This window comes from Triticum dicoccoides, chromosome 6A, assembly GCF_002162155.2.
Source record: "Triticum dicoccoides isolate Atlit2015 ecotype Zavitan chromosome 6A, WEW_v2.0, whole genome shotgun sequence".
Taxonomy (NCBI): Eukaryota; Viridiplantae; Streptophyta; class Magnoliopsida; order Poales; family Poaceae; genus Triticum; species Triticum dicoccoides.
In genome coordinates, this window is record NC_041390.1 from 2094888 (window position 1) to 2106563 (window position 11676).

General features: G+C 43.2%; 1 protein-coding gene across 1 annotated transcript; it reads right to left on the reverse strand.

The window, feature by feature from the left end:
- Positions 1–2298: 2298 nt before the first annotated feature.
- LOC119319164 (E3 ubiquitin-protein ligase UPL3-like) lies at positions 2299–11638 on the reverse strand. The gene is made up of 18 exons (XM_037593651.1): positions 11071–11638; positions 10625–10735; positions 10329–10445; positions 10048–10215; positions 9789–9950; positions 8866–9105; positions 8647–8768; positions 7147–8548; positions 6197–6289; positions 4246–5814; positions 3873–4103; positions 3675–3779; positions 3489–3569; positions 3344–3412; positions 3132–3260; positions 2929–3048; positions 2643–2836; positions 2299–2531 (listed from the first exon to the last, which is right to left on the reverse strand). Exons 1-17 carry the CDS (start codon positions 11335–11337, stop codon positions 2771–2773), a joined length of 5052 nt encoding a protein of 1683 aa, XP_037449548.1. The 5' UTR covers positions 11338–11638; the 3' UTR covers positions 2299–2531; positions 2643–2770.
- Positions 11639–11676: the final 38 nt, after the last annotated feature.

The window sequence follows — 11676 nt, forward strand, 5'->3', positions numbered from 1 at the left end:
AGGATAGGTTATTGCCACACTTACTCTTACAGTGGACTGTATGCCTACTTTTGTTTGAGAGTTGGGGGGCTTACCTGAAGAATATTGTGGATCAGCCAAAATATGTTCAATATATGTCTACCTGAAACATATTTTCTATCTGCTTTTCATAATCAGCATATGCAGCAGTTTCAGTACAAAGGGGATAATGTTTTTGTAAGCATGACGATTGTGGCATTAGCACTATCGTGATTCACACTGATATTAACTGCACTTGTGAGCTGGCTATTATTCACACTGATATTAACTTTAGTTCAACTAGCAAAGTGGCCCGCTCTTCGCGCGGGCTAGTATTTAATATCTGGTTGAAATAAGTTCATATTTACCAGTTCTTTGGGTTGGTCCTTAAGTGGAGATTTTAAGGATAAATGAACTTTACTACTGTAATGTTTCGGGGAAATATCTGAAGGATATGTTGTTGCTGAACTTTTTTAGTGCTACGTGCTCAAACCCACGTGTTTACCTAATGCAGCTGCAGTGATCTGTACATGATGTTTGGCTCGCTTGATAATCCTGTTCAGGCGTATTAAAGTATCTTATTTTAATTATATAATGTTTTCCCGAGAAGTATCATATGCATCAAATTTGTTTCAATATGAGTAATTTTGTAATGATTTTTTTTCATAGTCCCATGAAGTATATATTAGCTTGGATTTGTTTTTTTAAATTGCATCACAAACAATTACATAATTTATGATAAAATACATATATGCACTATACTTCTTTCTCTAGATGATGTACATTAATCATAGGTGTTTTATTTGTAATTCATAGCTGTTTTTTAGAACAATTTATAGCTAATATTTGTGTTGTTTGTAGTTAAATAATTTTTTTGCGCTAGATGGGCCGGTCCAGTACGAGCGACCTTTGAACTGGGATGTGGGCGCCATGTACCAGTAATGCTGTAAGTAGCGCTACATGCACCAAATAAGATTTGGGCAAATAAGGAGCCAAAACAATCACAAATATAGGCCAGGGAAGCGAGAAAATAATCATAATCTCTATCGAGCACGCATAGGACCAGGCCTATAACCTAATTGTCATTTACATTATTAGTGTCCAAATTGTTCTTCGAAGCTGCCTATTTTAAAAAAAAAACACTCAGTTGGGATTTGAAAATGTAAGGCATATTTATCAAGCAATTTGTCTCTTGTTTCATAATTGTGATTTGTGTGTGTCATTCTGATCCAGGGTGCACATCCAACTCGGATGTACAATAAAATCCAAAAAAATAGAAACATTTTTTTACAAATTCAAAAAAGTAACAAGTATTTCCTTAGTTTTTTTAACAACTTGCGCATTTTCTGATGGGATGACTTTCATGGATGCCCGGGTACAAATAAAATACTGCTTGAAAATACTTTCAGAGATTGTAATTTTTGTCTCAAAAAATGCTTTCGAAGATAGCCTTTTTGAAAATCGACGTTGTTTGTTTTCCCGTACTATTGCGAATGTTTTTCCATCAGTAAACTTTGCACGCGGGTGAAATACTCGGTAATGTTTGGTACAAAAGAAACTTGGAAAATTTTGAATTTGTTTATTTTAAACTTATAGGACCTACTTGACACACTTGAAATACTTTTAGGACCTCCGGTGTATTTTACTTACTTTTAATTGCTGTTTTTTTGTAAAAAATAATTATTATTATGTTCTTATCATTATGTTCAATAGTCTATGCTAGAGGTTATGAAGCACACTTATATTTAGTACCAGAAAATTTTAAGTGGTCCATCAGGGTGACTTCGGCTCCAGCTCCGCCATGATCAGGGTAAATTCCGCCATGATCTGAAGTAGCTGCATACAGTGACAGTGTATTTACCAAATAAGAAGACCTTAGCAGCTTGATAAAGGCACTCTCAATTGCTTGCAAGAACAAGCATGATCTTGACTACTCCACAGTTTTCCGCTCCGCCAACAGATTTGGAATCACATCGTCGAAGCTTAACAGGCACACTCTCGCATCCCTCATGAAAGAAGCAAAAGAACTACATGACATGGTGCCATCTACTTCTGCGAGCGGCTGATTCGCAATTCAGTTTGGATCCTTCTATTTTTCTTATGTTTACCGCATCAAAAGGCAGTAAATGAACAATAAAATCAGTAAGAATCAGAGAAAATAAGATCCTGTTGTGGAAGATGAGTGGTTTAACATGTCGGCCCTGTTTGAAATGTTGATTTGCGTTAAAATGCCAGGGACCACTTTACCTTTCAAGTTTGGGCGGTAAGGTTTAGACCGTAACTCGAGAACCAGCCACAGAATAATCTCAAATACACTAGAGCGCACGAATTTATTATCGAGTTACACATGTACACAATGTCAAAGCAAACATAGCAACATTCTCAAATCGATACATAGGACAGGGTATCGCCAACGAACGAACAAATCCTTATGACAAATATGTATACTCCTTTTTATTTACATGTACTGGAGGAAAGGTGCTCCTGATACTTGTCGGTGGTGCTCGCGAGGCTCGCCGCTTCAGCAAGTTCAACTGAAAAACCGCAACACAGACAGCACATGAGGATGAGGGGAAGCAAAAGATTTCACGACAAAGCCAAACAGAAATATAACTCTATAAGGCTGGTAATAGCTAGAACCTGACCTTTCAAGCTTTATGCAGAGCAGCTGGTAACCTCAACCTATGTTATTACAGGCAACGAAGAAGAAAGCTAATTCGGGATAAAAGTTGACGGGCATCGAATGGTGAGCCCTGTATCGTTAGTTATCAGCTCAGGATAGATCAAAAGATCCACGGCCTTCTAGGATGGCGTAGAGCAGCTTCTTGCGCATGACTTCCTGTGAGAACACGCCCAAACAAGCAAGTTAGTGAGGATACAAGACCGCGTTAAAACTTACCAGCAAATACCAGACAATAAAGCCATACTTACTTTTGTGGAATATGGGGGTAGTTTGAGATAATTGGCACATGTCATGACACTGGGCAAATCGTCATCCGCAGCGTCTGTTACCCCGCTTGTATTCAAAGTACTCACCCCACTCGAGGGGTGCTGACAATCAAAAGAGATAGCAAGTTAAGAAAGAAACAAGGCATAACCAAGACGTATGTGCAGCAGATGTCGACATAAAGCACCTTTCGAACTATGGTAAGCTTGGGACTAAGGGCAGCCAAACCACCAGTTGGAAGCCGAGAAGCACCAGTTACAAACTGGCAGAATGCATGCTGCTGATCAGGGGTAAATTCCGCCATGATCTCGAGTAGCTGCAGACAAGCAGAGGATCAAGAAATCGGTTGAAACATATACAGTGCCAGATTAAGATATAGGAAAATACGGGCACACTTACATTTATAATGGCAGGACTTTTAGCAGTAAACCCATGATCAAATTTGATGTTATCCACCAGTGATTCAGCCTGCAGCAATCAAGGCCAGTTCAGTGGAAATGTAACAGAACACAACTGAAATCAAGAGAGGGAGATGAAGCATTACCTCCCATATTTCTTGACGACCACATATTAGATAGTCAAGCTCTTGAGGTGAAAATATTTGGAGGGATGAGATATCAAAGACCTAAAACAGAGAAAAGTACACGGGCATTTAGGAACAATAAATAAGTCTCGAGACATCTACAGAATGATTAAAAGGGGTTGACAAACGAACAGAAAGAGGTCGCACCTGGCTAAAACCTGATCTGAAAGCTTCAACCTGCTTCATAATCCCTGACTTCACTGTCGCATCGACTACCAAAGAAACATACTCCTCTAGGTTGTGGATATTAACCTAAGGGAAAGAATAAATTCTATTTATTACTACCCGTATACAAAAAGAGAGCAAATGCAAACACGAACTCCCTAAGATAAACACATCACTTACAATTGTGTTTTGCTCGCCTTCTTTGAGAATATAATCAGGAAAACCTGGAAGAGTAAAATCTAAACACAAGTCCTCGATAGGAGCTCCACGGAAACGCAAGTCTGCAACTTCTAGCTGATCCTTGCCACAAGTGGACTCAAGGAACCTCCTACGCTCAACAAGAACTTGCAGTTCTTGCAGTGTCTTTCCAAGCTCAGCATCAAACGAGATAATGTCGAATAAATCAAGCTCCTAGCAAATAGAAAGCATTTTACATTAGTAGATGCTGAAAATGGAGGGAAATACAGTGATATAAGAAACTCATGTAGAACAAACATAACAAGATGAAAAAAAGAATGTTGTTCCACGAATAAGAGGGTCTGTATGTACTTACCTGTCCAAGTATGAGCTTATAAAATGCTGTTGACAAAGGCAAATCTAAGAGCCTTCCATCCTGCAAGACTTTCGCCACGACTCGACCGACCAAGCGGAAATATTCTACGACTTTGAAGAATCTGCTACCCTCCGAGGTATCAACATTAGATGGCCAAGGGCGAGGAAATAATCCAAGAGGAGCTTGTACCAGATTCCGGGCATCTTCGGATGAGTTGAGTTTTTGAGGAGCTGGCAAATCATCGTCAGAATCCACATGGATCACACCATTCTTATCGATTTCCATTTCTGAATAATCGTAAGGCGAACTAGATCTCCATAATCCCAACCGAGCATTCTGCAGTTCATGGCCCAGGAGAGTATAGAACTCCAACGTAGGACCCAGCCCTGTCCCAACCTCACCAAAGTATTCCACCTCAAGAACAGCTCTCTGACTAGAGAACATCTCCATAACTTTGGCGGCAGAATCCAGAATGCGGTTACGGGAAACACGGACCTTCTGGCGTTGAAGCCTGCCAAATCGGACCTCTCTTTCGCTGCCAGTGTTGGGATTATCACCCTGTTGCTGCTGAAGTCGATTCAACGCCCGGGACAACCCAAAAGCTGTGGAATGGAAGTACTGCCTCCTCGTTTCGAAGGGGAACAGAAAGGGACAGGCTTTAGTGATCTGATTACACCAAGAAGGTAAACTGCCGCTGCAGAGTGCAAGAACATCCTGCATTTGCCGAGTAAGCTTCGGTGTCAACTTACTGTTGACGAACTCTTCTGAAGGCACCTTGGTTCCAGCTTCATATAGCTCATCCAGAGTAGCGATTTTCCCCTCAGCAAAATCATCAGATGCTGTCTGCGCTCTTAAACGAGGGGATAGCTGATTCAGCCCCTCTAATACACGTAACAACGCTAAAATGCTGTAAGTTGAGTTTGTTTTCTCCAAATCACATGGAAGTTCCCCTTGTAAGATGCTATCAAGAAGAGAAACCTTGTGTGCTTCAGAAACAGATCTGCCTGATTCTGACTTTTGATGCAATGAGGCAGAACTACCTTGGGATCCCTTCTCAGCCTGGCTATCAGCCTTCTGGTAAGTTATCGTGAACACGTCACCCCAGAATCGGTTTCCATCGTTTGGTAGGTCAGACCCGTTGAACCTTTCTTCATCATCCTCGTCGAGCATCAGTTGACGTTGGATTGCTTGATATACGGTCAAATTTTTGCTAAGCTGCTTCCCGCCAGCCATGAATATCAGTTTGTTGTGCTCACTCATGCTGCCTCCAAGTGACAGGCCACGCCGATCACGACCACCTCTAACACCGCGACCACCACCAGAAGTCAGCCCAGCCATTGTCGCAGCAACAAATGACATTGCCCCTTGCGATCCAAAGGCACCTGCAGTTCGAAATTCAGCAGCATTTACTCCCCTGCCCATAATGTTTCTAGCACTGGAACCAGAACCAGATGATGGCTGCGCCTGGCTATCACTTGCTGAACCAACATTGGAGTCATCAGCGTCACCCAACTTCACATCATGCACCCCATCTTGAACACAAATAGGAAGAGAGCCCTCTTGCAGAACCTGAAAATCTCAACAGTCATATATTAGAGGCAGAAAAAAATGATCTTCGTGCTGTTCAAGTAAGATCTTTATTTCCTGAGTACGGGTGAATCTTAAAGCATGCCTGTTAAGTTTAGTATCTTGAAGCTTATAATCTCAATAAACTAATTTACTATATTATATGAGCCATCCCCCCCCCCCCCAATGCCTTTGTATTCTCTGTGGATGGATCACTTAGGACAAACAGGGAAAATATAGATGCTTGTCTACCCCCAACTTATACCTAAGCATGAGTATAAAATAGGCCAGACTGTCTAAACTATCTCATGAACACATTAATACTCCAAATACAAATACATACAAGGTTTGCGAGAGAAATGAAGATCATCGTAAAAAATATCACCTCATGATCATCATCTTCATCCTCTGAAATGTCATCATCATCAATCATTAAAGCATCATCAAGCTCAATATGAGATGTGTCCAGCTCCTCATCCTGCACATAAGCACATAACAGAAAAAGAGGTATTACTTCGCAGAGTTCCAGTTCAAGTAAAACCCAAACATTATCCCCAAATTTTAAATTGAGAGCTTGGTTGACTATACGGCTTAATCACCCTTGCACATTATCGCAAACTATACAGCACAAGATGGTCTCAGTGCATGGCAACATTACTCATGGAGAAAATCACCAGGAAAGAGCCAACAAACAACCACGAGTTATTATATATAAAAGGGTTGGGAGCTTTATCTCTTTCTTTGGCAAGAAGCCACGAATAACAAAAATGGGCATGGCACAATGCCCAAAGAAGATGCATGTTTAAATATCTGGTGCTAGCCTAGGGTATGTGCCAATTGCACTGGTACTTACACAAATATGTCTCGAAACATGCAGCCCTCTTTTCCAAACATGATTTACATCATTGGTAAATGTATACAGCTTCTGTCAGATATAACAACGATAACTAGATTCAAACCCACATGAAATCCATGCACAGCTTATTGCTACAAATTCCTAATGATATCACTAGCTTTCACAGTTTGTGCAAAAACAGAAATACAAGATTTGAGTATGTTTCTCTATTCCCAGAAGTTTTTCTGGAAGATATAGTTCAATGAATTATCTAGCACCCTCTAAAGCTTACGGTGCCGATGCAGCTACATGACAAGCAACAAAAGGAAGTTGTCCATTTTTTATAATTTATTATTATTAACCCAATCTTTCTCATATTTAGTATCACAGCTTAGATGGAATATGCACTAGAATCTCATAGGAAGCTATACTGAAATAAGAACCACATCCTTTTTTGGAGTTCTCTTATTCATGTAGAGTGCAAAAAAAACAATGCATACCTCAGAACTACTGTCACCATGTGTTTGCTTCATGTCCAAATCTTTCTCCAAGGCAGATTTTCTGCGGGTAGCATTCCTTGTGTTCGGTCCTTTTGGTTCAGCTGAGCTTGGTTTTACAACAGCTTTGCCTTTTGCCTTTGCGCTACTAGTGCTTTCCTCTAGAGACTCCTTACTAGATGTACCAGCACTTGCAGCAGATGACTTTGATCTTGTTGTTGGACGCCGGGCTGATGCAGGTGTTGATGATCCACCAGCAGCGGCACCGGGTGTACCAGATTCAGAATTATTTGCAGAAGCGACTGGAGGTTTGGAAGCAGCCTCACCGCGCTGAACTCTGGGCCAAAGAAAATCTTCGACGGCTGCCAGACTCGCAAAGGGATCGATAAGTACAATATTTGATGAATAATCCCGAAGTGATTTTTCGCCTTGAGCTCGACACAGGCGCAACTTGAAGGGTTGAGCTAGAGCGCCAAGACCTGAGGTCAGACGGGAGCCGCCAGTACCAATTCTGTTAGACTGGCTGAGCACAACAGGGAAACGCTCCAACGAACATAATGCACTTTGCAGTTTTTGGACCAAGAGAGTCATTGGAGTTTCATCCCTTTCATGGTCGGCAGAAAGGGCAACAGATATGAAGGACTTGTATCTCCTAAGCGCCTGCTGGCGAAGCTTTGGCAGGTTTGCTTCGGATACCTTCTCCTTCCCGAATGTCCCACATGACAAATAGTCAAGGAATGATGTGATAACTCCGCTCCTGATGAACTCAAATGTGGAGACACCATTAGCTTTGCTTAGCTCAGCAAGCATTTCATTTACTATCAGGTCTAACTGTTCATCCACATCATGTGAGATGTCAAAATGGCTAGGGCTCAAGGCTTTTGATTTCCCTTTGGCTTTTGTTATGACATTGTCAGTTGCAGTATTCAACTTTGCACACAGTGCTCTCAGCTTAAGAAGGTCGTCAGTGACTCCAGCGTCGCTTGAACCATGGTCTGAAGGGAAGTATTTATCTTTGAACGACTTCGCACGATCGCTAACTTCAAAACGGAGACTGGTGACTGGAACTTCTGTAGAGCATGGCGATGCGCTGGCAATGCCAGAATTGGAGGCGTTTGACACATCTAACAAACTGTTCTCTGTAGGTGCAGCACCCCCACGACGACGCTGTCGTCTAGGGCGTGAGGACATAACAGAATCGCCATCCTTATCCTGTGGTGGTACCTGAGGAGGCACCATATTTGAGGATTCCGGACATATAAGTGCTTCCACAGCATGAACAACACCTTCCCTCACAAATAACTTGGAGAATGTCTCGGGAAGTTTTTCCATCATAATTTCTGCTATCTGAAGAGCAGGAATCAGCACTTGTGGATCTTTCCAAGCAAGAATGCCTGCTAAGAAGCTGCAAGGGACATTTATATAACTCAGACAGGATCAGCAAAGAAGAATTGTATATTGAAGAAATGAATCACACATCATAGTAGAAACTTGTATCAGTACCTGGATATGTTTGTCGTGCTAAGGAGAGTCTGGATCATTTCAGCAGAGCTATAGCACATTAATTTCCCAATGATAGATAAGCACTTGTGACGTATTGGTGCATTTACACTTGAACCATACACCTGTCCGCCAGGGGAGGTTATTAAGCATGAGAACGAAAAATAAGTCCAAAAGTTCGTAAAAAAATTTCATCAATAAGAAATAAAAAAGAGAACAGACCTGTGTCATTACGGGCAATAAGTCCATACCGAACTGTTGTAGAAGTTCGGGGTGCTCCTGTAATAGACTCTCATGGCCTGACCTCTCATTTTCTGTTGAACCAGCCCCATCTTGTTTGGTGGGAGCAGGTCTCCTTGTAGAAGAGCCTTTAATAAATACACGACAGTTTGTTGGTAAAGAAATTATCCCCACAGGCAAATGTGGGAGCAAATCATCAGCAAGGCTCACGATCTCAAACATCTGCAGGGTTAAAAGTAAATATATGAACACCATTCATGCAAGAAAAGCATGCAAGCATATATTACCCTCCCACTCGGGATCAAACACATGCGATTTTATTGTTTTAATCAATGTTTGAGAAGCTAAGCAAGAGAAGTAACTACAGACAACATTACACATCTATATCAAAAAAATGTCAGATTCTCTTGAAACTCTACCAAATATGGTTGTTGGAATACATGATTTACTTGTGCATTTCTGTTCCCTATTCGTGCCTCCATAGAACATCTCGAAGGTTTTGATGCAAGATGCCTAAATCAAGGATGATAACTAAATTGCTTGGCCACCATACTCCTAAGACATGGCATTTTTACTTTGCTCTATAGTTTTCTTTTGGATGATAATATGCACGTTCATCATCAAGCCAACTGTGGACTAGTTTGAATGTTTGATACATAACTCTCTTCAGGACTAAATTACGCGTATGCCTGGCATGTATAATTACACAAATGTTATGGAACCTTTCCATTTTCAGCAAGTTTTGTAAGCTGCAGAGAGGATGTGAAAGAGGCAATGCTAGTACATCATCTGCTAGTCAAATTTCAATAGATAATACATACAAATTGGGTCTCATCAAAGATGGTAAAAACTAGTCATCAAGCTAACACCCACAGAATAGTAAAGCCAGTGATAGATGTAACTACCTGATCAGCAGGCCTTGACAAAGCTGGGGCGACTGACGTTCCAGCAACCAAACCAGACCCTGAAAGAATTTCTTTAATGGTGCCACTAATGCCAAGAAGAAGAAGTGTTTTGGCTGCCAACAGCGATCCACTCGCACAAGTTGAGAGAAGACGGATTAAACCCTAAAAGGATGAGCAATCCACACTTAGCAAGACAACAGGAAAAAAGGGCCAAAGTAAGCAATACAGAAGGATAGAAAACACATTTATTTGTGTATACCGTATATGTCGATGTGCTGAGCGATGTCTGGCCTGGGGAGTTGCTGATGGATACCAAGTTAGCAGCTTGCGCAACCAGCCCATGATTGCACAGCTCATCCAACTTCTCAGGATGGTGAGCAAAGGCCTCTGCAATGCGTGTTAAACAAACAGAAGCATGCTCTAGTACCTGTTATCAATGTGCAAAAACAACAGGTTGAAACCATTGTATGTGCCCTGGCAGGATCCGTATTTCATAATAAGAGATCAAGGGTCAGAAGCTTGGACTTCGAAGGCACCAACCTTAGAGTCATGGTGGTGTAGGAGATTAGTGAGCAACGGTACAGCTTCCATGACGAACTCGGATGCATCGGATGGCAGCTTCCTGCAAATATTGGCAGCAGTAGACAGTGCAACTCTCTAGAAGAATGCATGTCCACCAAGGAAACATATATGGTAAGTAGAAGCAAACAGTGCACACAGGGAAGACAGGGGAAACAAAACTGAAGTAAAATGGAACCAAGGCGCATGCTCTGTGAATACGACAAAATGAACTACATTCTGTTGAAGAAACCGTGGGGTTGAATTCAGATAAATACCTGAACACCAGTGGAGAAGAAGTCCAGATACGACAGGACGGCCATTAGCGCACCAGCTCTCAAACATGCAGTAGGATGCTCGAGGGAAATCTTCCTAAGAGCTTGCAGAGACTAGGAGCATCATAAAAACATATACCGTAATTTGTCAGTATATTGGTGAGTGAATGCATGAAGGGAACAAGAAGACATGTTTGTCTCCCATGCGAATCTACTGAGAATGTAAAGTAAGTAGAAGTAGAAATATCCATGATTCATGACAAGATAATATCCAGCCATAATACACGCTAATTGTCTCACCGCAGGCCAAATATGGCGCGAACACATGCAAAATTGTAAGCAACAGCATATTCATTTCGCGCAAAGAAAAGAAAACGATCTACAACGTTAGCTACCATGTATTGTAGATCGAGCAATTAAGTTCTAGGTCGGTTAATTTGGCAATTCACCTGCTCGGCGAGGTCCATGTACTCGATGGTGAGGAGCCGGGCGCAGAAGCACGGTATAGCGCCATAGTGCACGACGGAGGAGCAGGCGGAGGGCAGCACGTCGACGAGGTTGGCGAGGGCGCGCGCGGCGAGCAGCATGACCTCGGGGCTGGCGCCGGGGCCGTCCTCCTCGCGGAGCAGGCCGACGAGGAGCGGCACGAAGGCGTCGACGGGGAAGGCGGCCAGCGAGTCCTCGGTGCCGATGGAGAGCATCTCGCAGAGCTGCATGAGGGAGCCGAGCTGGCGCGACTCGTCGCCCTCGGCCTGCAGCCCGGCCAGGATCCGCTTGAGCTGCGCGGAGGTGGTGGAGGAGGCCGCGGCCGCCGCCGCGGAGCCCGGGAGCAGGTCGTCCAGCCCGGCGCCCAGCCTGCGTAGGAGGCCCTGGAGGGCGGTGCTGGCGGAGGTGAAGGAGGGCGGGAAGGGGGCGGCGGCAGAGTCGTCGTCGCCGTCCTCGTCCTCGTCCTCGTGGTGGTGGTGGTGGGGGGCCGGGTTGGAGGTGGAGGAGGGGTCCAAGTCCTTGCCTTTCTCCGCTGCGGCGGCCGCGGCTGCCGCCGCGGCGCGCGCCCG